The sequence below is a fragment of the Phalacrocorax carbo genome, chromosome 1, assembly GCF_963921805.1.
Source record: "Phalacrocorax carbo chromosome 1, bPhaCar2.1, whole genome shotgun sequence".
Taxonomy (NCBI): Eukaryota; Metazoa; Chordata; class Aves; order Suliformes; family Phalacrocoracidae; genus Phalacrocorax; species Phalacrocorax carbo.
In genome coordinates this window covers 131,224,891-131,251,267 of record NC_087513.1, presented here as the reverse complement: position 1 = coordinate 131,251,267, position 26,377 = coordinate 131,224,891, and the positions used below count along the sequence as shown (strand labels likewise).

The following is a 26,377-nucleotide window of genomic DNA, read 5'->3' as shown; positions in this document are numbered from 1 at the left end:
CCATGGAAAGTTTCATTTTTTATTACAAATAAGTGTAGTAGACAATAGAATAGGGTATGTACGTAGAGCAGCTGGGCTTTTGAAACTGCCCTGTGTGCAGAGACTGCACATCCACGCTGAAACTCTGAGTAAATAACTTAGCTGTATGCTGTTTATTCCACCTCTCTCTTTCTCTTTTCTTTGCTAACACAGGTCCTCAAAGATTCTCAAGTTCTCAAGCCCTAGCTTTTGGATGTATGTAATGTCAGTATGGTTTCAAAATCACATGATTTCCTAGATCCGTATCTTATCCTTCACCCAACGTTGCACAATGCTGGACTGTCAGCTAGGATAACGAAAGGAGCCAGATTGTGTTGTGCCACCTCTTTTTCTATGTCATGCATAAGTTGCCAACAGGATAATTTTCTCTGTTTGTAGCACGTTTGGTGGATTTGGGACACATTCTTTGCTTCCTTTCTCCTCATTCATGTGACCCTTTTCAGTGCTTCCAAATGAGCTAATGTCTCTTCAACGCGGAGGAAACCAACCCAAGTTGGTTAGGTTGTGTGTTGTTCTCTTGTTTTATTTGTGGGTTGTTTTTTTTAATTGGTCTTTGTTCTGTTCTTTTTTTTTTTTTTCTTTTAAAGCATATCCACAAAGAGAGAATATATAACTTTCTGCCCTAAATACCTCTTTTGCATCAAGGATGGATATTTTGATGGAGCAAGGTGTAATAGCAGAAGAGTGCCATGTCTCTGTCCTCACGAGCATAGCTGCATGCAGATTAGAAAAGCTCTGTAGTGCTGCAACTGTATGCCAGATTTGCTATTTGCTCTTGTTTGCATGACAGTATTTCTAATATACTAATATGATATGGAAATAATGGCACATCACAGTTCTTTCAACATATTGTATCACTGCTTTATCATATTAGGCTAATACACTGCGAGAGTTGATAGCACCTCTCCATGTCAAATGGGATCCACTTCTCTTGGCACTGAACCGATTGGACTCAAAGGTTGATAAACTTATCATTAGAGAATTGGCACGACGGAGACTCAACTTCAGCCTCTTGCAAGCAACCTAATGGCCTCCGTTCAGAAAGTCAGTTCTTCTTGAATAACTTTGATGTTTATAACAGAGAACAGACCTGTTAAAGCATAGACAACCACATGCCTGGATATGAGGCCTCCAGGAAGGTGTCAAAGGGCATGGCCAGTCTTTTGAAGAATGCACCCTTTCCACAATGGGACTAGGCACAAAGTCAGATCCAGTCTACACGGAGCACATTTGCAGAAAATACTGCCCCCGCATGGGAGAACGGAAGGGGAAGAGGGTCTTGGCAGGGGAAGGGCTTTGATGTCACTCAGTTTTGTTCTGCAGACCTCGAGGAAGTAAAGAGGGATTCAGCCATGGTAAATGTAAAATCCGGTTGCTTGTACTGAACTCCAGTGAACCCGTTCAGGCCAACCAGACAGAGTCGTATCTTTTAAGCGTGCTTCACATTAGTGAAGGAAGTCACCTTACTGTGTCATGCTAAACTAAGTGTATTCTGTCAAGTGGAGGTATGTACAGACCTTGCGGAGACTTCCATTTATCTAATGATTTGTAATGAATTACCAGAGGGTACACTGGCACTCGTTTGGATGATGACGGAGAAGATACCTCACGCTGAGATTCATTAGACTCTGCAGATAAACTCTTCAGTTCCTCTTTATCTTCTAGGACTTAACCATGTGAGTGATGCTGCCTGGCGAAGCAGGCACAAAGTATTCTCTGTATAACACCCAGACTCCAGGGGGCTGTTTTGGGGCCAGTATTTGTCTGGATGTCACTCAAAGTAGATTCAGATATTGTATTTATCATTATGTTCTGGGTCCCCTATGGGTTGATGTTTGCCTCTATCTCTGTGGTTAGAATGTGGATTTTCCTTAATATATTTGGCTAAGGGTGTATTGTAATAATGTTAATGCTAATTACTTGATATTTCATACTATCTGATGGGGAGATACTTTTAAAAAAATGTATTTTGAAATGTTTTCTTTCTGTTTGCTCAATGTATGGTATTGCATTATGTTAATACCAATAAAATTATATATATATAGATATATATATTTCCCTTTTATAAAGAAGTAAATTACGCTTTTTTGCCTCACAAGCAGGAAATGTGCAGTGAATAAAATTACATCATTCTGCCTTACAGCAGGTGACAAAGCTTATAATAGTTTTAATATTCTTTTTTTGAAAATAAAAAGTATAGTATGACATAAACTAGTTGGAAATTCATCAAAATGCATGTTTTGTGTTTCTGCTCAATGGGACTGTCACGAATCAGCCTAAATATTTAGCAATGTTGTTTTGGCATCTTTAATTTTTTCCAATCAAAAACATACACTGTATTGCTATTACTGATTACAGAACTGTACTGTCATAAATTTTTGCCTGTTGGCCAAATAGACAAACCCACTGAGTTTTTATGACTCTCTTGTCTGTAGGAATTGATTTTTAAATTTAATTTAGTGCTCTTTCCAACGCTTGGCAAAGGCAGAATTTATTTTTTATATAAGGTTGCCTTTGAAGTACCTGCCTCTGCCAGGGCTGATCAATCACTGCTAAGTACATGACGACTGTGCAACCTGAAGGATATGTCATTAAAGCCTTGTTGGAATGGCCTGCAACCCCAGCCAGTCCTTTACATTCTGTCATTAAATTCCATAATTAGTTAGAGGTGAAATGTTTTGGAAATGAATTAGAGAAGCAGAAGCAAAGATGTGGCACTAAAATGTCCTTTGGCTGCCATTTGGGGTTACGCCGATGGCTTATTTGCTGCTCGTAGCCAAAGGCCAACATGTATCTGTGCTAATATGAATTAGATCGCCTTCAGCTTCCTCTCTTTCTTTTCCCCACCCTTTCTAACATATTGTATTGAGTATCTTTGTTTTGCAGAGGCATTCAGAAGGGCTGTAATTAGCAGTCCCTGGCATTTAATTGCATACACATTTGTTAAATATTTTTCTGTATGCCTTAAAATAAAGTATAGAAAATGGCAGTAAATGTTTCTTTAATGAAGGCATTTGATTTATTCATGAAGTCAGGATTTTTTGAAGGTGTTATTTTGGGCTTAATAAAGGAAATAAGCCAGCAAATTTTCAGTTTGCCTTTGCGTAACCATTGTCTGTCAGGGCTGACGTTCATTTCCTTTCTCTTGTTTCTTTTGTGTGCAAACACACAAAATTGTGCCCAATGGACGGGGAGCGGACCGTTCCGTGATCACTCTCGTGCCAGTTTTGAGACAGAGCTTTGTGTTAGGGTGCATACGCGTTCACAAGTTCATTATGCCATCTGACGACATGAGTAATGTCTAGAAAAGCCGCATGGTATTGCATTTCTCCTGCCACGGTAATAGCTTTTATTCTCAAAGGTACTTTGAACTCTGTGCGGTGCTTACAGACCGTGGTGGTGTGATGGGCATTCAGCAGCTGACAGGGGGTGCTTAATACTTGGCGGTGTCATGCCCTACATAAATAACATGTAAATCAGGGTGCAGATTAATTAGTCTGGAATCTAATCAGTGCAGCTATCATAACATGTGCAATTATAAATCCAATAATAAATCTGAATATCTGAATAAATATGACATCTTCTGGGATAACGTTTTTGGAAGTATTTCAGGCCCTTTCCTAACGGCCTGGGGAGGTGCCTCCCCAACAGACTGCAGTGCACTACAGAGGTAATTGAGCTGGTTATTAAATTAATCTGGCCCCCACCCACACTAATTTACCATGTTTCTTTCATGTTGAAAGTAGGATTGCAATTCCTAAGTGATGCAAGCGCCTTTGAAAATTTCACTCTGTGTGTTACATTTTCGTGTCAATAAGCAAACTCGGGATGTAGCCTGAAGTAGAGTTCATTTTCTCTGTGGGTGTTGCTCACCAGGAATACATACCCCTTCCATTCAGACTTGCTTTCAGCTATCAAGCCCATAAACCTTGACAGGCATTGCTGTTATGCAAGTGTGGCTGTGGCTTGATTCTGACTGGTGAGTAATCTCTCTGGGTCCATGTTGTTTGTCACTTAGCTTTTCACAACTTTGGGTGCTGTAACAGCTTACGTTTGTGAAAAAAAAAATATTTTCCTGAAGGAGTAACTACTTCCATATATCGCTTGCGAGATGTATCTGTAGGGACCTCCTCGTCCTATTTAAAAGTCACAGCATCCCCAGACCTACAGCAGTTTACCCAGCTTGCCTCAGCTCCCGGCTTAACTCATAAATACGTGAAGTTTTTCATTGTTTCTGAACTGCGGGGACTGCGTGGAAGCGTACCACCAAAATATAATTGCTCTGTTTATTTCACTTCAACATTGGTAGCTTGTGGTAAAATTAAACAGCACTTCTATCAATGTGTGGTACAGAAAAATGTCAGGATATCCTATTTCATCGTGTTAAAATTCTCCCAAAGAGTCACTAAAATCTGTTCAGCAGATGAAGGTTAAACTGATGCCTTTGCAGGCAACTTAATGAGTAGAGTACCGTGCCTAAATACCAAAGGATGCAATTATAACTCTGCTGCCAAAACATTCTGCCACTGATCAGAGTTCCCTGTTACTGTGCAAAGCTTTGGAGTTATTTCGTCTTCATTCTTATGCCCTCTCTGAAATCACAGCCCACCAATATAACCTCATGAAACAGCAGGGCTGGGAGCAAATGAGGAGCTTCTCCTGATGCTCATTCGAGGTGTGTAAGAGCTGTCAAGAGGGAGCATGAACAGTGCGAGCTAATTATTCCCTCTCTCTGTGTTTTCCCTTCTAACTAACATATTAACCCATTTGCTGGCACCTGTACTTCATCGCTGAGTGGATGTTGAAAATGCCTAAATGTTACTGTCAGCACAACAATGCAGGTCTGCAGGGAGAAACCTTGAGGATCGATTTTTTTCTAATGCCGAGTTTAGCATCAGCTGTTTTTAATAAGCAATTCCAGTTGTGTGGAAAGCTGAAGAAAGGTGACTGACGTGGGCATGAGACTTCTAATAAGACCAGCTCAAGTGTCCCCTGAAGCCTGGAGGTTGAACACGCTTCAGCCTGCCAGCTCACAAACTGCAGCTGGAAGGCAGTGGTGGCTCACAAGGCCGTGACAAGGGGTAGGCAGCTTGTCATGCAAGTATCACCAAAAAGGTGACCTCAGAGGAAAAAAAGATTCGCAAGGATCCACTGATCCAAAAAGAAAACCACTAGTGCCATAAATAGTTCCCAAAAAGGATTAGACCTTTGGTGCCACAGCAAAGGTTTAGCATCTCTCAGGCCTTACAAAAGCTAGGGTTAGATTTTTTAAAAGCGGTTACGGTACCTAACTGCTTCTGATAGAACGTGACTGTAGTGGAAAATGGCTCAAATACCTTCACAAATCTGCACTATGGAGAAGATTTTTCCACTTAGCTGCATAGTTCGCTTTATTTCAAGAAACCAATTTATGCTCACGCATGTGAGAGGAGGGGCAGCCTCACGGCATTGGGTGGAAAACTCCAGCATATTGCAGAGCTCTGTTGTGTTGGTGCTTTCAGTGAACACCCTCTTTAGGGAAAATCTTTTCTGCCTGCAGGCTTACTTAATAGGAGAGAATAGAAACCACGTACAACTATCCTGGTAACCCCAAAATACTTCCTCTTTAAAGGAAAGAATGTATAAAATGCAAATTTAATACTGTTTCTCTGATCCTCCAGCCACTGCTGTTTCACCAAACACATGGATCAAAGCTTGTTTTTAAACACTGCTCCTCCCTCCCTCGACTCAAGACTTGGGGAATAATCCTGCACTTTCAGGTACACGGGGCCAGAAAGGATGGAGGATTACACAGATCAGAAAAGGGCAGGCAAAGGGAAGGAATAACAGAGAGGAGGGTTGCAAAGGCCAGGCACTGCACAAGAAGACCCCAGCTTTTCTTCAGCTCGCTTAAACTTTTCTTCACGCGTGGAAAGCATTTATATATATATATGTGTATATGCGCGTGCATACATATATAAGCACAGGCATACTTATGCACCCAGTCAGGCCTTCATTTGGGCATAACGTGGCATAAAAGATGTCACAGGTTTCTGTTTGTGCTTTAACAGGGAAAATCAGCTCTATATTACCCAGAGCAGATGATTAGCAGCTGGCTTCCATGTAGACCTGAACTGCACCTTACTGCACCTCCGGCCTGCTAAACCATACCAGGCTTAAACACGCTGTTGCTCCTTCCTGTTCTCAGTAATCAGGGATGTGACTTGTAGCATTTTCCTACCAGGAGCTGACTTTCCATGTCACCGCGGCTCCCCCCATACCTGTGCAGGGGTGACCTCATACGCAGCACACAGCTGTGCAGACACCATCTCCTTGTAAACATTTCATTGATTTCACCATTTTGTTCCTTTTAGCTTGTAGTCTGGGGGAAAAGGAAATACCTAGCTTAGTTTGCCTGCTATCCATCCCAATAGTGTAAAAAATGACTGTAGTTCCTGGTTCTTTGCATTACAAGCATTTAAAGATGTCTCCCTCTGGTGCAGATTGGACTCTAATGATTAACCTGAACAGCAGCAAAGGTGGATTTAAGCCTTGCACTGAGAAACAACCACTACTTCTTTAGAGGATTTCTTTTCTCCCCTTCCCCTCCAACACAGCTAACACCCACATCCACTCTCCTTCCAACCTTCTGCTTTTTCACATTAAATATAGGGAGATGCCTTCTGTCTTTCTCCTAACTGTTACCCAGGGTTTACAAGCCCAGCCAGGCAGTTGGACCCTGTGGCCGCGTTATGTCCGCTGCTTCTGCCTGCCCGTTGGCACACTTGGGCTGGCAGATACCCTGAGCTGGGGCTCGAGAGCTTGCTGCGGGAGGCCTCCCCGCCCCGAGGGATCAGCAGACATGTCTGTTGCACTGCCTACCAGTGAAACCGTTGCAGGACCAGGCGGGTTTTGATAGACCTGTTAGGCATGGCACAGCCAACAGGCTGTGGCATCGGAAGATCACAAAATGCTTTGTCAGTCCCGGGATTATATCACTTACCAGTTAGCTTGGGGCAGACAAGCTTCTGTATTCCAGCGTAGATGCAACAGGGTCAAGAAGGCAAAAGAAGAAGAAAACAACCTAGGGACTTGTGCATCAGGGCCTGTTTTATCTAGCTTTAGACTGTTTCCCAGAGGCCAGGGATGCTCTCTGTTTTGGTGGAGCATTTACCGACACTCACAGAAAGTCTCTGGGAGGCTTCAGGTAGATGCCTTCCCTGTGCGAAAGGTGAAGCAGAAAGGCATCGCTCTCAAATTGGAAGCAAAGATTTGGGATTTGTAGGGAGGAAATAACATATGGCAGCTCTTTAATAACGTAATTGGTGATGTGTTCTAACAAAATTGCCACCTTAAGAGCCTGAGAAAGCTGAGCTGGGCTGTTTCCCCTGCCAGAGAAAGTGAGCTCACCAAAAGGAATGAAAATGGGGGTTTAAATCTCAGTGGAGCCGGGGGATTTCAGTCTGTTTGCGCCTCGTTCACGCTCTGTGACAGACTTCGCAGCAGCTCAGCTTTCTCAGGATTTGCAGAGAGTGGTAATTTTGTTCAAATGCAGGCTAATTGCCTGTAGAGGAGTGGGCGTGCATGAGAGGAGTTGCAGGGTGAAGGAAAGCACATCACTAAGCTGTAAAGGTAGCAAACAGCAAAGAGGATAGCAGAAAAACACAGAATGCTATCAGGGCAGCAGAGGTGTCCATCAGTCAGGACAAGGAGTCTGAAGACGACAGGATTAGCATGGGTGGCACTAGGAGGCACTGGCAAAGTAAAAATGGGTCTTAAAGGAGAGCTTTGACCCTTGAAAAGGGTGCCAGCACAGTGGGTGCCAAAATTTATGATTAACTGTGTTGTACTATACTTGCATGGGCAGTTATATGCACTTAAAGTCCCCGGTGCAATCACTGGTTCCTCTGGTACCTCACTGAAGGGGGAAAACCATGCAAGCTTTAACAGGGAAATGTGAGTCACAGAAGCGCAGGAGCCTCCACTGAAAATTACTAGAGGTTATTCCATACATTTAGAGCATATTTATGAGAAATGTGTACCTAGAGATTCTCTGTGTCCAGAGGGTGATGTGTTAGCCAGCTGGGTTGCAACAGTGACCTTCTGCGTGGCCCTAATTCAGTACCATCTTCCTGAATCATCAGTTTACAGAGGCCAATCTTCTCCTGATCCATGTAAATGCCAATGTTAACTGTTCCTCTCTGCTCACTTTTCACTCAAGTGCCTGATGTTCTTTTTTATTGCTCTTAGGCTCTTGGTTCATAAGAGGGAAATAAGGGAAAGGTGAATAGCCCAACAGAGCCGGGAGGTGGTTACGCTTAGTACATCATGGAGCTCAGGGCATGCTCTTTTCATCAGCAAATGGCAGCGCAGTGTAAGAACTCCCACCAGTTCTTCCTGAATGCCAACAACCCAAACCGTTCCTGACCTCTTAGAGTTTCACCCACCCAGCCACAATCTCCTGCTCCCTCTCCTGAGAAAATGTAAAAGCAGATACAAATATTTACAGCATTTTAAGAAGTGAGGGCAGAGTACAAAAAGTTCAAAAACTCTTCCTTGCGGAAAGCAGAATAATGAAAAATAATAACACGCCATTTACTAGACTGATGTATTCTTTATCTCCTGAATTTAATGCAAATAGCTTTGCATTCACTTGAAGACGCAGCAGAAGCTTCATTGTTACAAAATTCAGTACCTGTGTATTCTTGTATTTGGAAGATACGGTTCTCCATTTAGATCCTGTGTGCTGCAGAGTTTATGCAGCTTTATTTCTGCTACAGAGTTGTTCAGGCTTAGGTGGAGCAGGGGACAAAATTATTGCTTTGGAGAAGAGACCCTCCTTTTCAGCAGGATGTGGAAACAGCTACCTGACAGTGTGCTCAGGGAAAGACGGCAGCCGGGGAGATGCAACCCATGACTCAGCAGCCAAGTGAGGGTGAAAAACAACCTGCGGTATTGGCTGCTGTTCTGAGGTCATCTGCAAATCCCATTTGGCCATGTCTTCTACTTAAATAAGGCATTACCTGAGGCCTTATTCTTCCTCAAGGAGACAACCCTGCTGTAATCGCATGACTCCACCAATATAAAAAAAGAAAATATTTTTTAAGCTCAGCTGTATTTCTAATCAAGTACCTCAGATGCTTTATAGTGCCAAGAGTTTCACCAACACCTACAGGAAATCAATCAAAGCCTTTAGCAGAAGGGTGAGGGAGGGGAGATTCGTGTATAATCTCATTCCTGCCTACTGAGAGCCACTGAGAGCAGCAGTACCACCACCTTCAGTGTTTCTCTGGAAAATATTAAGGGCTTGGGATGTGTTAACATGACACCCGCCTCCCTCTCCCCCGCCGTGGGTAGAACAAGGCGGTGCCTTGCCCTGTTTGAGCTCCCTCAGCCTCAGCAGCCGTGAGACATTTAATGGAAGGGACCTGCTGTTTTTCTTCACTGCTCTTTCCTTTATACCAAATCCCATCCCCTTTCCTACACGCCGCTCACCGAGGTCGTGACAGAGCTGGGGGAAGGCACCCCCAGCCGAGTGGAGGGGATGTGCCGATGCATTGCAAAGACCTGCTGTCAGTGCTCTGCTGCCTAACCCTGCCTGCATCCTGCCCCTGTAGTCCTGTGCCTCTTCCCACGCAGCCTCTGAGCTGTTCCCATTTGGGACGAGAGCAAAAATCCCCTGTTGGCAGGCCCTCTGAGGGCTACGCTCAGCAGCACCTGCCTGCCTGAGGAGGTGAGCCCTGAGCAGCACCAGCCGGTGCAGACTGCCAGGCTGGCGGTGTGGGGAGGGAGGCCAGCGCAAGCCCCCAGCCCGGCGTTTGAACCCACATGGGCCGTGCTGCCTTACGGGCTCATTAAAAGCACTTGTCATTAAGGACTGAGCCTCGGGGTTGAACCCAAATGTTGTCCTCCTCCACGGAGGGGACCTTTCCTGTTTCAGGAAGATGCGAATTCTCAGTGGCAAGCCTGGATGTGGTGGCCATGGCTGGTCCAGGCTGTAGATCACCCTAGCAAAGTAAATTCAGATGACACGGAGTCAAAGCACTGGCTTGCTTCTTCAGCAGACTGTCCCGGTACTCATCCCCTGAGGGTATATTGTGGTAATGCTCCTGGGGAAAAGAGACCTGAAGAAAGATCTTTTTTGCTTTGCATAACAAGGAATAAGAGAAAGAGAGAAACAGATATAAAATAATCCCTTGTCAGGTCGAGGTGGGGAGGTTTTTGCCTTTGCCCTTTAGCAAATCACTCCCGTTCCCCAGCTGTCAGACTGGTGGACCTCAGTGTTCAGCAATATGAACTGGTAGAGAGACCCCAAACATCTGATCTTCTTGCTACATGGACATTTTAAGAAAGCATAAAAATCAAGACCGCAGGGGATTTTAACCAATCGTTAAGTATTCAGCTACTGAATGTTTTGCCCTTTAACATGTTAGATGTTTTAATAAGAAAGAAATCGACGAGCGAGAGAAATGCATCTCATTTCTGGTTTTCTTTAAGCTCTACCGCTCCTTACAATGATGAACCTAGCTCTCCAAGCAGGGTAGCACACAATGGGAGGATTTAGGGAGCTCTGTACAGACCCACAACACCTCCATCAATAACAGGCCTCGAACCCTTCTTCACTTTCATATCTCTAAAAAAAATGAGTGCTTTAAAAACAACTATCCCCTAAAAAAGGCAAAGGAATAAACTGATTAAAGATACAGCTAGATGAGTTGCTAAATGCAAAATTCTTTGATTGTGTAAAGATCTATACAAATGCAAACACTTTTTTGTGATGGGGTGTGGAGATTGGGGTCTCTGGATTTCTTGCTTGAGCCTGAGGTGAGCAGTTGCCATACTGCATAGTACGGGCTTGAATGTGAGGTGGCCTCGGGTAGCTCCTTGTGGGCTAGGAATGTCACGTCTAAACACTAGCTGTGCTTCCTGTTGGTGCTCAATTAAAAAAAAAAAACCTCTAGACACCTGAGGAGACTGGGGTGCACTACTTACGGGTACTTCAGCACGTGCTGAACTTCCCGCCAGTGGAGATGGCTCTGTCTTGGTGCAGGGTCAGTCACAGGATAAAATTAACGCTTGAAATCAAGCAGCTGTAGCCTTCCTACAAGAGCTTTCATGAAAGCATCCTGAGGACACAGGCACCTTGGGCCAGGAAAACATACACTGTGAACGCCAAGACTGGGTGGGAGGGTCCCCAGGGCTCTGGAGACAACTGGGAGGCTGTGCACAGGCGGTCGCCGGCTGCTGTGTGCACCGGTGTGTCAGCATGTGAGGGGCAGCAGGGACGGAGCTGCCTGCCCTGCCGGCTGGCGGCTCCTCCAGGGCTGCCCTGCCTTCTCCTGGTCAGCACTCAGCTAATCCTGGCACTTCACTGGCACTTCCCAAGTTTCTACAGAGTCATCAGTTTCTTCTGGGGGAAATGGTGTGAGAGAAGTTGAAATGTTTTGACGCTTTCTAAATGAAGCATTTCAAATGCGTATATCAGAGTAACATTTCATCCCCAACCTTTGCTTGATTTTGTTTTTAGAGAAGGAAAATCTTTCTTTTTTTTTTATTTTTCCCCTCTAAAATGCTCCCAGTAACAGTCAGGACGAGTATTTTAAAAACCTATAATAAATACATAAAAAACCTATCATGCAAACAGCTGTTTTGGTTTACCGTGCTGCTGGGTAGGCTGACATGAATGAGCTCTTATGTCCAGTCCTTCCGGTAGTAGCAGAGTAAAAAAACACCACAAGTGATAGCATCACTGACTATTGAACATCACCCTTGAGTATCAAAAATAAAAGACAAAAAGAAGTGGACTTTTCTAGGAAGGAAAATGGCATGTCATGCCAAGGCCACCATCATAAACGTAATCTGCAATGCCATATTAGCACTCTTGGGCTGAGATCTGATCCCTCATCCCCTTCCTCAGCAGGATGTCTCCAGGGCTTCCTTTCCTTGGAATAACGAAGTCACCCGCATATTTAACGGAAATACTAGAGATGTGATTTCTGACAGTATGTCACTGTAACATTACTGCACCTTGCACTATTTCTCTTTTTTTTCTTCGTTCTTTGTGGGTCAAGACTTTACATTGTTGAAAGTTTTTCTCCCTTTCTGCTGAAGGCGATAGTTACCGAGAAGGAGAAGTTGCGGTTGCAGAACCTTTTTTCTGGAACTTAGCAGCTGTGGGGCGGTCTCCTTATGGTCTAGTTAAACCTGTTAAACATTTTGCAAAGGTTTTTGATAGATCTTTGTACAATCATGTTAATGATACATTGTTCCTTTCTCTATTTTTTCCTCCTCTTCTTTTTTTTCCCCCTTTTTCTCATTACAGTTGAAACTGTAGAGGAAGAAACAGCAGACTCCTTGCAAGACTTGTACAGAGCCTTGGAGCAGGCCAGCCTGTCTCCTTTAGGAGAACACCGGATTTCCACTAAGCTGGAGTATAAGAAATCTTTTATAAAGAGATGTAGCGATCCAGTAGTCAATGAAAAGCTGCACCAGCTGCGAATTCTGAAAAGCACTTTAAAGGTGAGATAAAAGCGGGAGGAAAAAAGGGAGGAAAAATCCTGCCCTGGGGTTGGATCAGACTGCATTGTGTTCAGAGATTAATTGGGCACAGCTGGAGCCCAGGCAGAACCTAGTGTGCGAAACAAGCAAGGAAGACGTGGCGAAACGCTGTTCATAAAGCAGAGAAAAACGTGCCTTGGGAGAGCAGTCGGAGTGAGGGGATCAGTTTTTATTTCTGTGCAGATAAAATCTCAGTCAGCTGCTCCTCCTCTAGCTAGTTTAACAGAATTTGACACCAAATTATCAGAGCAGACCTTAATCCCTTTTTTGTCCCTGAACATTTTCATTTCGAACCGCACGCACTCTGTAATTGCCGAAGTCTAAAGTTAAGCAAAGCCAGCCTTTCAGAAGGGAGCAGTACCTTTTACAACACTTGATTATTTTCCGATTGCTGAGCTTGTCCAGGAGAAAACCGTGTGCTTGCTTTCTTCATAAGCTGATAAGATCATTGTATTTAATTAGTAGGATTGATTAAATAAATAGATAGTGGTAATGATAGATTTGAAGATTTTTGTGGTTATTCTAAATGCACCAGAGCTCATTTAGGCTCCCTGTCAGCTTCTTTGTTTGTTACAGCAGTTTCAGTTCTGTCCTGATAGAGATTTCGGCAAACAATATGCTGGATTTCCCCAGGGACCCTGTTAACCATATTAAATTACCACATTTTAAGTCACTAGATAATTGTACAGTGAATTTTGTAACAGCTTTCATCAAAGAGGGCTTTATCAACATTAATTAATTTAGTTTTCCATCACCTAGAGAAGCATTTAAGCAATATTATTTTCATGCTGTGGGGCTCCCATCCTGAAAACACCTTACGCATGCTTAACTTTCTGCACTGTATCATCTCATTGAAGGCAACTACTACTTGTAGTATTATCTGGGTCTGTGAGTCTTTACAGGATTGGAGGCTGGCAGAAAAAGTCCAGATACGTGGGCTTTCCACACGCCTTCTACAGCATGAGAAACTGAAACACAACCTCAGTACTCTCAGACATGTCAGGGTGGCAGGAGGTTCACACTGTATCTGTGCTTTTGTGCCACGGTGGGATCACTCGTACCAAAACTGTGGTTCGGTATGGCTTGCTGCCAGGCTTGATTATCTTCCTTGTTAGCATTTATTGACACCTGAGCTACATTATACCAATGGCTTCCTACAAATGCAACCGCTTTCCTCGAGGGAGTTCCAAAAACAGTGCATCCCCTTGACCGGGCTGGTGCTCGTTTTCATGCTTCTCTGGGACTTCTTTCCTTCGCACAGCAAACACAGTTTGATCATTCTCTGTCTGTGAGCCGTGTTTTCTAAACCTGCCACCATTCTTGTTTGGACCTTGATTAGTATATATCATTCTTAAAGTACATGACACAAATAATTGAAAATGCAAGGGCAGCAAGTACCAAAGACAGACAATTGCTGTTTCTTGCATACAGCAACGGTGTGGAGTGACACGTGCCTGTTTTGCAATGGCATCGTGGTGGCCCATGACAAGTTTCTGGCCCTGTTGTAGCCCAGAGCTCCACCTCTGCCTACTACTGCTAGTTGTGGCTACTGCCGTTACCTAATCGCTTATTCTTGCTTTTTACCAGAGCCTTTGATTTCTCCTTCCTGAATGCAGCCAATTGCACGGGCCTGTTGGAGTCGGTGTGCTGAACATTCCTTGAATTTATCCAAATTATTAGTAGCCTGAGGCAGCCCTCCAAATTCCTTCTCGCTCTTGTTGCCCATAGGCTCTCTGTTCCGTCATCTAAGTCCTCAACGAAAGACCCTCTACTCTCTTTCCTGTGACACAACACAAAACCATTCTCCTGCCAGCGCGTATGAGCTACCTGGCCCAAAGTGTGGGTACCAGCCACAATCTGCCAGAAGCAGGTTATGGTAGTTCAAGCAGCGATATGGTAATCAGGAGTTCCCATGATTTCATTTCTACTGGTCATTCTCACCTTGCACCTCCGTTTCTGAAGATGAGTATCCTAGCACACAGCATTAATTAGCTACTGTTAGCAAAGCATGAAAATTGCCTTTCACCGTACTGCTTATGGGTGGCATCTCTGCAACAACCGCAGGCGGCTACGGGTTTATCAGTGCCTCGCTCTGACCCGCACCAGCTGCCTGTCATCTCTTGATAAACTAATCACTGGCCAGTGATTATGATACAGCCACATCCCCTGCCTCAATGATGGGTAAGGAGATACCAGCAGCTCTGTTAGATTTTACCCATTTCTGCTTTCTTTTTGCCACTGCAGTGGCAAAACCCCATTAACATGGGGTTCCTTGCACAAGCTTTTGCAATGTAGCGCTCAGATGTCCCCATGACAAGCTTGGCAAAAAAGGCTTAGCTCTGCTGGCGGGCGAGAGGCCATCTGTCTGCATCCCACGCACCCACGCAGTATTTCTCATGCTGATCAAGAAGAGCAAACAGATGGCACTTCGTCGTGTGAAACCCATCCTGAGAAATGCAAGCAGCTAATAGTAAACAGTACAGGGCTTGCTTTTTCTTGAGCTGAACAAGGGGCGAGGAGGGGGAATAGGGACTGTTTCTGATGATTCTGGACAAGGCGAGGGAAGCCCTAGCCCCACAGGGTGATATGTGATGCTCTTTAGGAAGGGCTCCTGTGTGTGAGCAGTCATATAGCAGTCAGATAGTCTCCTTGCTTTTAGGGGCTCCGTGGCTTGAGTTTACTCCCCCTGCTCTCTCCTTCCACCCACCTGATTGATTTTGCCAGTGACTCGCAATGACTCTTTGCTTGTTCCTTTTCTTTCACAGGCCAGGGAAGGAGAAGTAGCCATTATAGACAGAGTTCTGGATAATCCAGCTTTGACGTCTAGAGACTTTCAAGAATGGAAGCAAATGTACCTTGATCTCTTCATGGACATCTATCAAAGCAGCACCCCGAGGGACTCTGTTAATGGTTCATCTGAGGTTGCTGCACTTATCGCCTCTTTAGCGCACACTCACTCTTACATTGAAACGCATGTATAAAGGTCTTTTTGTCCATTTGCTACACTCCAGCCCTCTACTTAAGTGCATAAAGTAGTTTTTATATCAATATGTGGGAGCTCCAGTAAATTATATTTTAATGTTACTCAGCTGTGTGAAGTAAACCTTCAATGGTCAATGATACCATGTCTTTAATGAGGATTTGTATATTTTATACGCTAGCAACGCTCTGCTTGTGTTTACCTTCTGTGAAATAACAAACATGATCTTTAGCTATTAAAGAATTTAAAAGCGTTTTTGGAAGACAGTGGCTTTCACGCAGGAAGTTCCACAAGCTAAAGGTTTTGTGATCGAAGGTCACTTTTACAATGATATTTTATATTTATAATTCCAGTATTGCATTGCATTTTTGGAGTGCAGGTACTATTTTGGTGGTGGGAGAAAACCAATTTTTATATTTAATGAGAAACTCTAGGAGTTTTCTTAAATAACAGGGAGAAAGTGTAATGTGATGGCTGTGTTTCAGCTTTGTCAAACGCGCAAAAGGGTGAAAATCAGCAGACAGAAATGACTAATGTGAATTGAAGTATCAAAAGGTTAGGTCTTATTTCCTTGTGCTTTCTTAAAGCCTGTTGCTAAGGTGTGGCATGAGTGCAAAGGGACACTGGTTTGTATCTACTTAAGACCAGATTATGTTTTATTTGTCTCTTAATCACATTTGGTCGATTTTTTAAAAAAATTAGTCACGGTACTGTCATTTATGCTGCTTTTGTACTGGAGGTATCAGTATAATGCGCAGATTTTGCAAAAGAGAAAATGTAGACTTTGAACATCCTTGATAGCAGCGTTTCTCTTGCCCAGAAAAGCAGCAGTGGAAAAGGTTCCCAACGAAATGCTCCGAATCTGAGAGGCTTTGAAAATTCCCACAATAGAAAAGGAATGAATAGGATTTTTCAAATAGTCTCCTATGTGATTTCTGAGCTGTGAAATTTGGCCGTGTTGTATGCAGGGAAAATGTGTGATGGGAGCAGAGCTGACCACAGAGCCTGGAAAATAACCAAGGAGTAAGAAAGACTCGGGTTTGCTTTTGAAGGGGAAGGGACGTCTCCGGGTTCTGCGGCGTTCACAAGCCAATCAAAATGTTTTAAACTTCCGTGAGATTTGAGATGTGCTGGAGACAACCCAGTGAATATGGGTAGAAAGAGCTCCTTAGAGTTAGGCACATACCGGCAATAGGGGAGTGGGAGGGGAATCTTAAATCATGTATTTACTTATGGGCTTGTGTTTGAAAAGTGATTGGAGCATGACAAAATATTTCTGCTGCTTTTCAGTATTTTGCTGCGTAAGTTAGGACTCACAACATGATTTAATGATGCTCATGTGAAAGGGAAAAGCCTCCTTTATACTTTTTACAGTGAGCTGTACCCTTAACCAACTTAACAGACTATTGCCTGTACAGCTCAGTGAATGTGCTTTAAACTTTATGAGCGCTGATATTTCCTGGCAGTTATATCCATGAAGGGATGAAAGAAAGAATGGACAGATTTCTTTTCTCTCTCCTTCTTTCTTTCTTTTTATTCCTCTCTCTTTCTCCCCCTCTTTCTCTCTTTCTTTCTTGCTATTTTATTGCATTTGGATTGCAAATGTTTTGCAGATTTTGCACAATTGTACAGAAGAGTGGCCTTTCCGTAGCCCATTTTCAGCAATCCTATATTCACGTCCATACAGATGACAAATCATGTATTAACGTTTGTATAGAATTCTGGATCCAGTGTAATATTTGTACCATTAGAAGAATATTGTTTGTATAAAATGGACATTTATTTACTGCATGGGTACTGACTTGTATATTAAATTTGTGAGGTTTTTGTAAATTTCTCTTAAAAAAATGCTTGACTTGAAATGGGTTGTGCTATTGTTCCAAGCATTTAGGTTCTCTTGCTATTGTTTTACTGGACCAAAAGTAAATATATTCATATAAAAAACTCTTTATATCTGATGGATGTATATGCACATTGTGTAGTTGATTCCTTGTCAAAACCAAGGCAGTTCAGAAGACTAAGATCTGTTGCTATGCAACAGCTATTCTGCCTGCACTTTACATTAGTAAAGTCAGCTTGATTGCTTTAAAGGTGAAAATTAAATATTACAGTTTTTTAAGCTAGTCTAGTGACAAAGAACATGCGTCCTATCCGTTGTGCTGCCTTCTTTTAAGACTATTAAATGTTCTTCCATCTATATTTTTATTGTATTAACTCTCAGCCTAGAAAGGGAACACTGTAAAATGAAGTACAATAAATTTAGCTTTTAAATGAACATTTGTGACTCGAGATTCAATTTACTGCATACCAAAGCGATCCTGCAGCACCTGACCATTTTGCCTGCCTTTCACAGATCCGCGTGCCTTAAAGTACCCCCATAATCTGTGACTTCGAACTGCCAACGTGGCCGAAAAGAATTAAGACTGTTGCTGTTTCGGATGTAGACAGACACTGAATATAGACTTCCGAAAACCTTCAGTTACCTCCCTCCCCATCGTACTCTTTGATGAAAGTAAACTTTTTTTGACTGCAGGATTCTCTCATGTACTAGTTCCATAGCTGTGAACAATTTTACTGTTATGACCAGGTGCAGCAAAGCAGCATATGCTGCCGAGGTAAGTACCAACGCATTGGTTACAGCAATCCTAGAAACATGTTTCTTAGAGTCTAGGAATAAGTATACCCATTCAGCTCTTGCCATTTAAACTAACACAAGGTTTGGATACAAAGGAAGTGTACTGTACCGGTATTGTGCGTCTTTAAAACAATGCAAAATAAGCACCTGAAAGGCATGCTGCAACAAAGGCTGCTCAGAGAGAAGCGGCTTCTATGAAACAGTCACTGTCTTAATTTATGGCCATAACTGAGCCTCCATATCAAAAAATCCATGCTTTCTGTCCAGAAATTTCATGCTGGTTAGCTAAGACATTCTTGCCTAGTACGTAGTGTATCAAATAATACCTTTTCCTTGGCAGGACTTATTATTAGTTTTCCTAGGCATCAATTTTCTAGTCTTTATACATCTCACTTTCATTTTGCTTAGCCATAGCATAAAACTTCAATAGCACTTACCAGCTGGGAAAATTACCTCTGCTTAAGAAAAGAGAAAAGATGGGTTATATTTTTTAACCTTTGAAAAACCTGACTTGCAATACCTATTAGTTGGTATCTAGGTATTATTCTTCAAAAGTCAAGGGTTACGATTCTCGCTCATCGCCTCTAAACATGCTACTTGCTACATCCTTCCTCAGTGAGATCAGCTTCCAGCTCTGTAAATCCCAGCACCTTTTCCCGTGCTGGAGCCAGACTCTCTTGCCTGTTTCCACCAGGCGTTTGGCTTATCAAAACAAAACCTCCACTCTGTTGCGTTCAGTGCCATTGCAATTTTCTTCTTCTCCAGGACCCCCCTGCTGGCTCATCTCCTGGGATGATTATTCCGCAGCACATGAGCTCACTAGTTCGGCGGCCTCTTCTGCCGGCTGTCGCTGTCCTGCTCATCGGCCATTTCAGAGAGCTGTAGCACCGCACACTGCAACCCGCACCAAGGCAAGGGGGCTTTGCAGATCTCTTCCCAGCCATCGTTGTCGATGTCGTAGCCAACCACATCTTGCGTGGGGACTTCCTGTGAGTTTTGCCATTTCTTTCCCCCAATAAGAAGAGCTGTTTCCTCTACCACTGCCAGGCCATAGCAAAATCGATCATAGATCAGTGGTCTTAACCGAGTCCATTGATTTTGATCAGGGTCGTATCTTTCTATTTCAGAGAATGGTTCATATAATCCTAAAAAGGTAAATATGGCTTCTCTGATTGTTGCCATCTGATGCCCAAACCGAGCAATGCTCATGGGGGCTTGTTTCATCCACTGCCCTTCAAGCGAGCTCAGAGAATATAAGTCCTTGCTCGTGTTGGCTGTGTCCGAGTACTTGCCACCTGAGATGTATATAGTATTCTTGCAAATGGCACTGGCATGACCATGTATCTTGCATGGCAATTCCCTGGCCTTTGTCCATCTGTCCCTGCTGATGTTGTAGACTTCCACAGACGAATGCAGTGACCCATCCTCACCCCTTCCACCAACGGCAAAGATATCCTTGCCTAGGACACAACAAGAAAACTGGCATCTCTTTTCCAGCATGCCCGTGATTTGGGTCCATGTGTTAAATCTTGGATCGTAACGATGGACCTTGTTCGTAACCGATAAGATCTTTTCGGTTTTAGCGTCACCTGAGGCACCACTTTCTATTTCCCCACCCAAGACATAAAGGAAATTCCCCACTACACAGACGCTGTGGTTCTGCACCTTATCCTGCACCTGCGTGAGATCTCGCCATTTGTGATTGTAAACGTCAAAGGCCACCACTTCAGTGACGAGCCCCTCGGTTGCTGTCCTTCCCCCCAGCAGAATGATCTGAGTTTTCTGGTTCCTCAACGTGGTGGACTTATCCTGCAGGACAGGCTGTTTGGAAACAGATGTATGGTAGTTTATTGCTTTAATGATCAAGCACTTAATACCTGCGGAGAGGGGCACTTCTGACTGTGTGTAGGTTTTTCTCAGCTCTTCCACCGGGATGAGGCCGTACCTTATGTGCTCTAAAAGGCTGCTTGCGTGAGCCAGCCTGGGTTTATCCTGCTTCAGCCACAGCAGCACAAGATTCAGCAGGCAGGTTTCTTTCACCATGGGGAGATCTGGTGATTCAACCACTGCTAGCAAAGACCTGAAGTTCAGCTCGAGCAGTCCTGTCAAATCCAAGTCCAGCAGCTTCCAGAGATTATTGGCAATATATTTTTCTGTTGCTGCTAAGGCATCCGGCAGGTAGAACTTCCTGGCCACATTGGCAGAGAAGCAGCAGTTTTCCAAGGCAAGATTGTTAACTAAGTATTGATTGCACAAGCCAATAGCATCAGTCACTTGCAAGTAGCTTGCAGCTTCCAAGGTATCCTCCAGGCTTTCAAAAGAAAGGGGCAACAAGGAAGTGTAAATGAAATCCAGGACATGCTGGAGACCAGTGGGTGAGACAACTTGCAGGTGGATTACACTGGCTTTAGACTCTTGCGTGTAACTTTTGAACATGGCTCGGAAATAGTCGCTGGAGCACGCCAACAAGGACTTGTGTGCAGGAAACTCGTTTTCCTTCACTTTCAGCAAAATATCGCACAGAAAGCCCTCTGATCTCAGGGTCTGGTACTGGGCGAGCATGGTGGTGCAGTGCGCCTTGCAGTAGGAGAGGAAGTAGCTCATGGTAGGCAATGCAATGCTTTCCCCTTGAGTTATTAAAGCTAAAATGCAATTAGATATTGAAACAGCTGCCCTACTCAACAGCCATTGCTTGAATGCCCACCAGACCTCCAGCTGTTAGAGAAAAGCCCAACAACAACAACAAAAAATCAGTCTCTTGCCTGGCATAGGGGGACAGTTAGTAGGTTTGTAGTGAATTCAATGCATTCCTTTATAGAAAAAACAGCTGAATGTTGTAACAGCTGTAGGATGCTTACTTTTCTCGCCTCTGTTGCTTGTGCAAGGATGAATGGTCCACGGTTGTGCTGAGCACTTGCTTGGCTGGCCATCAGGTGACAGATGAGGGAGCTAGATGACAATCCCAACAAATAACACTTTGTGTCTGCTCAGCCGTCGCCCTCGACCCTTCTTGCTCCGCAGGCAGATTAAATGGATCCTCTCTGGCTGCCAGCGCATGGCTCTGAGCAGACACAGACGAGAAGGGAGCGCTGGCTTTTCTCCTCTCTTGTTTGTGTTTCAAACTCAGATAAGTTTAGACCTCACCACCCCTGGGACAGCAGCCCCCTTTTTGTCCTCTTTTCGCACTCTCTTAGAAAGCCTCAGCTGAAGATCAAATCAGCGCCCAGGGATTATTACGTGAAGATTTTCTAAGCCCATAAATCTTTGTCCAGCAGGCACTAAGACAACCAAAATATCATGATTAGTCACTGGTTCGATTTGACATGCATTTCTGGGCTCTTTGCTTCACATGATACTGCCATAACTCACAGCTACCAGAATAGCTGCAGGCACATCCCCTCGTCCCCCCGCCCGGGAGCCGACACGAGGCGGGCGAGCGAAGGGGCCAAGGACTGGGCAGACAGAGGAGCTTCCACTGACAGCAGCAGCCAAAGCAGCTGACTTGGAATGGCCTGGCTGGAAATCACAAGGGTAACACGTTCGCACAAAGTGGTGACAAAAATAGATTCCCCCAGTTTGCCCATAATAAACCAAAATCTGTTTATAGACGAGGCTTCGTGTAATTGTGCTCTCAGTTACCAGCTGGGAACAAACCCGGAGCCCCCAGAGACGGGCCGGAGCTGACCTGCTCAGCTTTCTCACTTTCAGTTTGTCTCAATTAGAAGCACGTATATGGGGATTATCCCTGATTTTCACCCGAGACCTTCAGGGTCTAATTTCTACCAGGAATAGTAGCTCTGTGTGGGCTACACATTCTGACCTCTTAAAGCTTCCTTATGTTTTTCTTTTTTTTTTTCCCCCCGTGTAAGTGGGTGAAGGTGTTCAAGAATCTCCTCCTGACACCTTTCTTTCCAGGTCAAACATGCTCAGGACTTACAAACTTTGACAGCATTGATAAACACCAGACCATTTTGCTGCATCGTCAGCCAGCAGACTTGGGGGCAGAGGAGGATCCCTCAGGACTGAAAAATTTCACCTTTTGCTCAAGCCAAAGGTAAAGCCTTTTTACTGTATTTGCTTATATTTATTTATGTGATGTCATGAAATTCTGGGTCACCCCTGTAACTGAGGGGTGTTTGGCAGCTGACTAGATCCCAGTGCGGATCATGCATGCCATGAAACTGTTCTAGTCACCCTAAGCTGTCTTGCTAAGCACATTGATACCTACACGTGCTATGCTCTGTTTGTGGGGAAGCACTCCAAAAACATTGTTTTTCATTGCTGTACACCTCTGAAAATTGATTTACTGCTTGAATCCACTTTCCATCATGACATTATAGACCATAAATCAGGATCTTGCTAAAAAATCTTCCCCCTCACTAGCAAAATGACATATACAGGCAGTGGGGACGAAGGAGGAAAGGGGTGCCTTGTTTCTCTTTCCCAGTGACTTTGCCTATGTCCATGTTGGGACAAGTCTAAAGTATTTCAGATATTGTTAGCAAGGCTGTGCAGTTGAGTCCAAGCTTCTGGTTTGATGCTTTTCCTGTTTTGGAAAAACAGAGACCAGGTACCTCTGCCACCCCTCAGCAGTCATGCGTGCTGGTGGTGAGGGCCCAGGCCTTAAATGCTCCCACTCCTAAAGATACCACTTTCCCCCAAAAGGTACCAGAACAACACAAGGTGCAGATAAACCTCCACAGTTTCAAAGCAGCAAGCTGGTGCTGCAGCATCACGCTTTCCCCAGGAGACCGAATGGTGAGCGCAGGGGAGCACGGGAGCTGTGCCTTCAGCTCAGGACTGAGTTTGAGGCGTGTTTCTGCGGCAGTTCTGGCATAAGCAAGTCCTGGCACCACGTCCTGTCCATCAACAGTCCTTGTCCCACATCAGCCCTTTGCCTGTGCTGCCACGATTGCTCTGAGTCTGGGAGCCGAGAGTGACACAACCAGGGACTGATGCTTGGAGAGGAATGGGAGGAACCCCAAAAATACAACAGCGGAGAGGTCCCTGCAGCCCAGATCAGGTCGTCAGCCTCCCTCACTCTGTGGCCTCCCAAGCAGATACAGTGCCCCAACCCAGAGCGCAGCAGAGGCAAGCCACTGGCTGGGCAGGCAGCTGGGGACCTGCCACCGGGAAACACCCTTAGGGCACGACACCCACCTGATGCACGGAAACTGGACTGGTCTTCTGTCATTGAGCCATGGCCAATAGCCCCCTGGTGCTGGTAAAGTGCTTCATGCATGATGGTAAGCCATAGAAGCTGGGGTCTGAGGATACATGATTAATTAAATCCTACTTCCCCTGGATCCAGATATACCAGAAAGGGGACAGAGACGTGGCTTGGGCAACTGTGGATATTGCCAGCAGCCAAAACACACTCCGTCCCCCCACCAAGGGATGCACCCACAGGCAAAGGCAACGTGCCTTTTCCTCTCCCTCAGCAAGGCCAGGCCAGACACCGCCCAGGCTTGGACCGGTTTTGCTGGCAGTTGTAAAGTACCAGCACAACACGGACTGCACGCACTGGAACTTCAGAGAGGCCAAATGAGGCTTAGGCTGAACGTCCAAGCCTGTGCCCAGAGTGATGCCATGTTACCCAAACTGGTTGTGCATCATTTGCTCTCCAGATGAATTCTGCGCAGGGTCTGCCTTTTATACAGGTCAGTTGCCAGCTGATTACAGTGCGTTGCCACAGGAGCCGGTGCTGATTTAACTGAACTGATTTAATACCCGTGCTGGATAAACAGGTCCTATAATTGTATGCAGATTTGCTGTGTGATTCCCTCTCAGACCTACTTCATCTTCATGGCAAGCCAGCTAATAGAAATAGTAAGAATCATGATCCTTATAAAACTGTTTATTTGCCCAGAGATTTTTTTTTTTCTTTCACTTGTAATTGAAATAAAGCCAAATCCTTTTTGCACTGGAGTGACAAAAACCCAGCTCTTATTATCGAAATGAGGTTTCTCCCTGCTCCCCTTTTAGGCAGTTAGCTTTCTCTAACTAGGGAGACTACTCAGCCAGCACCCTCCTTCGTCAACGGACAAATTATCTCCAGGCGGCAGCGCTGGTCTTTGGCACCTTTGGAGGAATATTTAATGTCCATTAGCAAGAGAGCGGGCAGTGACTAAACAGCTAACTTATGAATCTCAGGAACAGACCTAGCACTAGGTGGGATGCAGTCAAGCAATGATCTTATTTTTCTCAGCTGTAATTTGGAAGATCAGCTCTAATGTTTGACTCACTGGATGGCGCTTAAAATTAGGGAAACATTAGTGTTTCAATGATATATGAGTTCCTAGAAACAGATAATACATTTTTAATCATGTGCATCATTTAGACATTAAATTAGATTTAGATTTCAGGCTTTTTCTTCTGTTGAAAACATTGCTATACTACAGTAGACAGTCTGCAATAAAGAAGAATATTCAGAGGTGTGCTGTGAAAAATGTTGGCTTCCATCTTGCATTTTTTTTCCTATACAAAGATGAAAAATAGCCTGAATTGCAATGCCATGTTCTGTATAATCTTGCAAGTAGGCCATCAGTTAATAAACACTTCAATTACCATTGTAAATTTTCCCAATTATTTTTTAAGAGCAAAGGTTATAAAAAGAGTTGTACAAGTAAAATTAGGCTCATTAGTAACAAGTGGCTTACTGTAAAATATTCATTACAAAAATACACAGCAGAGGATTTCTAAGCTGTACTTTGTTCCAGAAGAAATCAGTGCGGTCCAGAGGACAGCAGAGCGAACGCTTCAGATGCTTGATAATGTACCGCATGAACAAATATAGCAAAAGTGAGCCAAATGTTGGATGTAATAGGGATGATGTAGCATATAGGTTTTCTAGAAACTACTGATCAGAAAGATCATATTGATTTAAGTTGCCTTGTAAAAATCATTGGACTAGAGTCTGTACTTCATCCCTGAATAATCCTCCACAATAGTATTTGGGTCACCCCATCTATTTAAAGCAGAGGATGATTAGCCTGCGAAAGCAGTCTTTAAGGACAAAACAGGAAGAGGGAGAAATTTTCTTGCGGCTAAAAGCGATGTATGGTGAGGTCACGTCTGTGTATAAAAGTGCAGGAGAAAATTACCGGTGTGGGTGAGGTAGGCTGAGGCTGTGAGGTTTCCACTTTGGCAGGGGGAGGCTGGGGGCGCACACGGCTTTAAGCACGGCCTGTGTGTGAAGGAGGCGGAGGTGCCCACAGGACACTCTGCCCCCCGTGAGCTGGGGGAGCAGGAAATCAGCTCAGGGCAGTGCATCCCCCGGCCCGTCAGAGGAGTCTGCAAACCCTCGTCACACTGTATCCATCCATGTGCCACCTAGGAGGGATCTGCATCGGGGACGATGTGGGCAAGAAACTTTGGCTTAGTGCAAGCCTCCATCTGCCACTGGGGAGAAGAAGAGGTTTAGTGTGATCAGGAGTCAGAGCAGAGATCCCAGGTGAAGCCTGCTGCAAGGCCACGTCTGTAAGCCATGGCTAAGTGGCAGTTTTCTGTGGTTTTGCGGAAAAAGAGAAGGAAAGGAGGGAATACCATTAGCATCCGTGGGTTGGGAGTGCCATGCCCCAAATGGGTTATGCCAGCACTAACTACACCGATGAGAGAAAGCATCCTCTGTCAAACTGTGAAAGAAGTCTTTCAATCAGCCTGTGCCTCATTTGCTTCCTCTGTCTTTTTTTTCAGGTTACCTTTTGCTCACCTCCCATGAAGACAGATGTTATGGCTTCCATTGCTCTCAGTGGGTTAGATGTGAGCTTCCCCAGTGAACAAGAAAAGAGTTAAACCCAAGTTTTTAACTTGGGTTCCCATTTCAGAGCAACTGCAGTGGGATGCGTCAGGCAATGCAGCTGCAGGATAACAAGGATGAATGTGTATTTTAACAAGCCTGTTTCAGAGCAGATGTACTAATGGCCTTCGCAGCACTTCACAGTGGAGGGCAGTTTTCACCTGCTGCTTGGGGTCCATCTGCTCCTGTGATGGTCTGGTGGTGCCGGAGGTGCTTTGCATCAAGCCCTTGCTTTCCCCTCGCCAGGCAGCCAGCGCTGCTCACGCTGGAGCTGGGGCACAAAGGGACGTGTGGCCCCTGCCCAGGGGTGCTTTCGCTCTGCATCCAGCTCTGGGCTGCTCAGAGCCCGTGGTAGTTGCTGAGTTTGCACAGTGACGACACATGTAGC

The 26,377-nt window shown here is 44.6% G+C and overlaps 2 protein-coding genes across 7 annotated transcripts in view; one reads left to right on the top strand and one right to left on the bottom strand.

The window, feature by feature from the left end:
- The window catches only part of CNKSR2 (connector enhancer of kinase suppressor of Ras 2), a 225,188-nt gene extending 207,357 nt beyond the window's left edge, over window positions 1–17,831 (top strand). For 5 of the 6 annotated variants that reach the window (XM_064474342.1, XM_064474359.1, XM_064474335.1 and 2 more), the window contains 2 exons: window positions 12,341–12,537; window positions 15,342–17,831. In XM_064474342.1, the coding sequence (XP_064330412.1) occupies window positions 12,341–12,537; window positions 15,342–15,557 (413 nt within the window). In that variant the 3' untranslated portion in view covers window positions 15,558–17,831. Of the gene's footprint in view, window positions 1–913; window positions 3,034–12,340; window positions 12,538–15,341 lie in introns of those variants that run through there. The other variant, XM_064474378.1, reaches the window with a different exon arrangement.
- Window positions 17,832–19,010: 1,179 nt separating this feature from the next.
- Window positions 19,011–20,795, bottom strand: KLHL34 (kelch like family member 34). Its single transcript, XM_009508798.2, has one exon. The coding sequence runs from the start codon at window positions 20,793–20,795 to the stop codon at window positions 19,011–19,013; it is 1,785 nt and encodes a 594-aa protein (XP_009507093.2).
- Window positions 20,796–26,377: the final 5,582 nt, after the last annotated feature.

Coding starts and splice junctions, on each gene's coding strand:
- KLHL34 (XM_009508798.2), bottom strand. CDS start 20,795: ATGAGCTACTTCCTCTCCTACTGCAAGGCGCACTGCACCACCATGCTC.